This window comes from Psammomys obesus, unplaced genomic scaffold (genome assembly GCF_907164565.1).
Source record: "Psammomys obesus unplaced genomic scaffold, mPsaObe1.curated_primary_1811, whole genome shotgun sequence".
NCBI lineage: Eukaryota > Metazoa > Chordata > Mammalia > Rodentia > Muridae > Psammomys > Psammomys obesus.
Genome location: NW_026594462.1, coordinates 865,786 through 870,568, shown reverse-complemented (window position 1 = coordinate 870,568; position 4,783 = coordinate 865,786). Strand labels below are relative to the sequence as shown.

Sequence of the window (4,783 nt, the reverse complement as noted above, 5' to 3'; positions counted from 1 at the left end):
CAGCACATGCTGGTAAAAATATAGAACAAGAAGAATACTCTTCCATTGCTTGTGGGTGTGCAAACTTGTACAAGTGCTGTGGAAGTCAATCTGGCAGTTTCTCAGCAAATACTACTTCTTGACTCTAACAATCTGATGAACAATAGAGTTTCCTAATTATGAAATTAGTTGTAAAATGTGTTGGTTGCATGGCTAACTTCCATTAACTGTGAAATATTTGGTTGAAACATGTTGATTGCACAGATAGATGTCATATTAAATCAACAATAGAAATTTTGAGACTTTTACATTTACAGAGCTGCTTTTTATTTTTAAATGAGACCACAGTAACAAGATTCCAAAGATAAAAATGTAAGGAACGCTACATGATAGTTCAGAAGCAGATCGGATGGACGAAGTCTTAGCACCTCTTTTCGAGATTCTTGCACTTCAGGGCGTTTAGATTAATGTCAATTTTCTTAAAGTCATTGTCTAGGCATCGGATCATGTTATAAAAAGCCCAAATGCGAGCATCTTCATTTTTTGACTGCAAGGATGCCAGTCCAGACCAGGTAGGGTACTTCTCATCTTTTTCATCTCCACGCAGGACCTGATCACCAAAAGTATATTCAACTATCAATTAGATTATAGTATTTTTGATGCATATACCTTTTAAATGCCGAATGAAGATTTGTTAAAAGTTATAATTGTCAATATCAGTTAAATGTATGGATTTTCGTTGATGTTGGCCAGGGTAGCTAAAACACAAAGATTGGGTGCTTGCATTTTTTTTTATCCGATCATTTACTTTCTTACAGAAGTTGAGGGGTGGACAATCAGAAAGTTACTTGATTTTAGACATAGATTTGAGAAAAGGACCATGAAGGAACAAATGCCATTATGTCACTAAAGGACATGTTCCATGTCCTCAACAGTACCCGAGTTGTCTTTTTTTATTTTTTAAGGTCCTGATATTAAAACATTATCCCCTTTTTTATTTTTTATTAAAAATATATTTTTTCTCACATAACATATCTTATTTTCATCAAAACAGTTCTTCATATAATATGAATATCCTTAATTTGAGATAAAATGATTTTTATACTTCATGATTGACCACGCAAATAGTCAAGGAATGAAGGTATCAAAAATACCTGCTCAAGTACTAATGTGATTGTGGTTTGGACTGGAAGACATATTGTCCAAATTAAAACAAAGAACAATTTTTGAAAGTGCTGAATGTGAGGTTTTGAATAAAACACTGTACAGAAAACTGTAATCACCAGCACCTGCTTAGTACTGTGACTTTTAGATATCTGGGTGCCAAAATTTGTTGTTCTTTGTTTTGATTTAGAAGGGATTGTTTCCTTACAAAGTTCTTCAAAGTTCAACTATCCTTGCCCTGGTCAGTTCATTTATAAGAAGAAAAGTAAACAGAAACATATGGGAACTGCTCACCAGGCTGATGATGCTGTTAAACCCTTGGTGGAGGCTAGTGTTCTTTTCCTTTACATTTCTGGCTTTGGAGATGATAGCAGCAGGGATGTTTCTCAAGGTAGATATTGTACTCACTAGATGGTCCAGAGGGTGTTCCCAGGCAATCAAAAGAGTGTTCACTGACTTCAGTAAGACGGCATACTAAATAACCACATTTGAATGGTTATGTTAGAACAATCAACATAAAAAGAGTTAGATACAAGCATTTCTTCTTCAAAAGACTGAACTAAATGTCTTCTCTACTATTCCAGAATGTTTTAAAAATAATCCTTTGTAGAAGTATAATGTGTAGTCATTGGAATTGTAATATAGAATTTTAGAGTGGATTAAATCCAGAAATATCAAGAGAATGCTTTATGAAGTTTCTAGAAAAGTGGTGACTATCATGAAACATAATCTTTCTTCACTTTGATACTCTCACTTTCATGATTTCACTCTGATTTTAATAAGAATTAAAGAGACACAAAATGTTTTTGCCCTTAAACAGAACATGGAGAAAACATTCTATTTGTGCAAATGTATAAGGTTATATGATAACATATACTCTAAATAATATTGTGAGGTATTGAGTCAGAAGTGGGAGATAATGAATTAGAGGAGCCATGGTGTGTACACTTGTAATCACACCCTGGGGTGGGTACACAATGCTGAACATTGTACTGTGTGTACTGTACTTGTTTGTCTTTTAGGCATGATGGAGGTGCCAGTTAGGAATCAACACTTAGGATCGGAAACAGAAATAGAACCAGAGCAAAACCTTGGCTCAGATGTAGCCACAGACTCAGTATCCAAGTGGGGTCCCTAGTAAGGGGAATGGGGGCTTTCTCTGGCATGAACTCAGTGATAGGCTTTCTGTTCACCTCCTCCTAGGGGGATGCAGCCTTGCCAGGCCCCAGAGGAAGACAATGCAACCAGTCCTAATGAGACCTGATAGGATAGGGTCAAATAGAAGGGGAGGAGGACCTCCCTTATTAGTGGACTAGGGGAGGGGCATAGGAGAAGAAGAGGGAGGGATGATGGTATTGGGAAGGGATGAGGGAGGGGGATACAGCTGGGATACAAAGTGAATAAATTATAATTAATAAAAATAATTAAAAGAAAAATAAAATAAAAGAATATTATGAACCATCCCATTGGTGGGTAGTGAAAAAGTAGATAATTTATAGAGATATGAAAATACTTCTTAGCAGATTTAGCTTTGCATTCATCAAATGTACAGCATACTTTTCCTTTTATTGCATACTCTGTATTTTCCCACATATAGGATTACCATGCCCATTACAACGCCTTTAATAACTTAACAGTATGGAATACCCAGTGTACTCTTTCAAAAGTTTTGCTGAAAACTACATTGTGTGAAGACTCACGTGTGTGTGCATGGCTTTTTCCTTGTTTCCTGGAATGGACACGGAAGAAGTGTGGCAGGTGCTGAGGCCTGTGTCATTGACCTTATGGATTTCAGCATAGTGTTTCACCTGGAATGGACAAATTATTCAGCTGAGAGTAGGAATTGCGAAAGAAATAAATGAACAGGAAACTAATGCACTTAAAAGAAGTACTAAAACCCAAAACTAATATATTAGACAAATTAGCTTTCAAAACGATTTAAAGAATCCATCCAGTCCTGATGAGCCCTGACAGGCTAGGGTCAGAGGGAAGGGGAGGAGGACCTCCCCACCAGTGGACTTGGAGAGGGGCATGGGAGGAAATGAGGGAGGGATGGTGGGATTGGGAGAGGATAGGAGAGGGGCTACAGTGGGGATACAAAGTAAATAAACTATAATTTATGAAAAATATTAACAAATTTTTAAAAATGAAAAAAATTAAAAAAGAAAAATACAATGACATGTTTTTCTTTTTCCTTTTCTTACTCTATCTCCTCCCATGTCCCCTCTAAACTTTTCCTACCATCCCATTAATTCTTGACATTGTTTTTTCTTTTTTAAGATGGGATTTCTGTGTGTATCCTTGGTTGTCCTGAAACTAACTCTGTAGACCAGGCTGGCCTAATGGATATCTTACTGCCTCTGTCTTCTGAATGCTCAGATTAAAGTCATACCCCAGCACTGCCTGGCCTCTTGGCACTTTTTATATTATCATTATCGTTACATCTAGACACACATACACATACTAAACATGTTGAGTCTGTTTAGTGTTACCTATGTATATATTATTTCAGGGATGATCATTTGGTACTGTATAGCCAATTAGAGGGTTCATCCCTATGAAAGACTCAATTACATTTTAAAGTTTATCTGTAGTGTCAGTTTATATTTGTTTAATTATCAATTTTTCCAAACTCCACTTTACTATTTGCAGTCTTTTTAGAAGTTGTGATTTGGCAGGCAGATACTAAAATTAACAATGCTCTAAATCATCATTTTTTAAAAAGAATAATTTGTAACAAATGCCATACTGTACGATATTTCTTACAAATACCGTGGGACCTACCTATGAATACCCTACCTAGGTCATTAGGAATGCAGAATACTACTGTGGTGATTATGACAAAAATAAGTCTTAAATCTAGCACAGAATATGCTAGGAAATATAAGCTATGAGCCAACTAAAATGGAAAATTATCTCATTTTCATATTAACCAACATTTAATTATTTGTTATATGTACTTCTATATCTTTATTGTTTATATTATCTATTATTTAAAACTACCGTTAGTGGATTACTTGATAGTTTGGAAAGATTTTTAGGATGATTTTGATGGGAAACCCACCAGGAAATGCAAATGATAGAAAAATATAGCACGTAAAATGTATGATAGAAATAACAGGTATTGCAAACATTGACCTGACTTCTCACAACCCATCTATGTGCAAAAGTCATTGACTGTGATTTCACTGACTGGGGTGGAATTCCCAACATACATCCCTCAAAGTGACTTCATTGTGAAAACCTAACCAATTTCCCTGCACACACTAGACCTCATTGTTTAAAACAAATTTTTTGGAATTCATTAAATATAGTTCTTAACATTTGGAGGTCTGAAGAGCAATTATTAATTTTCACAACTTCTGTGTCTTTGCCCCACTGTTTTAACTCTCCTTAATTCTTTCAAGTCTCTGCAATGCAGTTTTCTTTATTATAAGTCTACATTGTCCAGTGGAAGGGAAGGAGGTGGAGTGGTAGGATTTAGTGGGGAGTGGAAAGGGAAAGGGGAAGAAGAAGATTATATGGAAAGAGATAACCAAAATTAAGGAATATTTGAGGGATAGTATGGAAATTTATACTGAATAAGCTTTCTAATATATATATATATATATATATATATATATATATATATATATATATA

The 4,783-nt window shown here is 35.2% G+C and overlaps 1 protein-coding gene across 1 annotated transcript in view; it reads right to left on the bottom strand.

Moving 5' to 3' along the window:
* Positions 1-400: 400 nt before the first annotated feature.
* Positions 401-4,783, bottom strand: part of LOC129685556 (prolactin-2C2-like) — a 9,228-nt gene continuing 4,845 nt past the window's right edge. The window contains exons 3-4 of the mRNA XM_055619076.1: positions 1,438-1,617; positions 401-589 (exon numbers count right to left, since the gene is read on the bottom strand). Coding sequence (XP_055475051.1) covers positions 401-589; positions 1,438-1,617 — 369 coding nt within the window. The remainder of the gene's footprint in view (positions 590-1,437; positions 1,618-4,783) is intronic.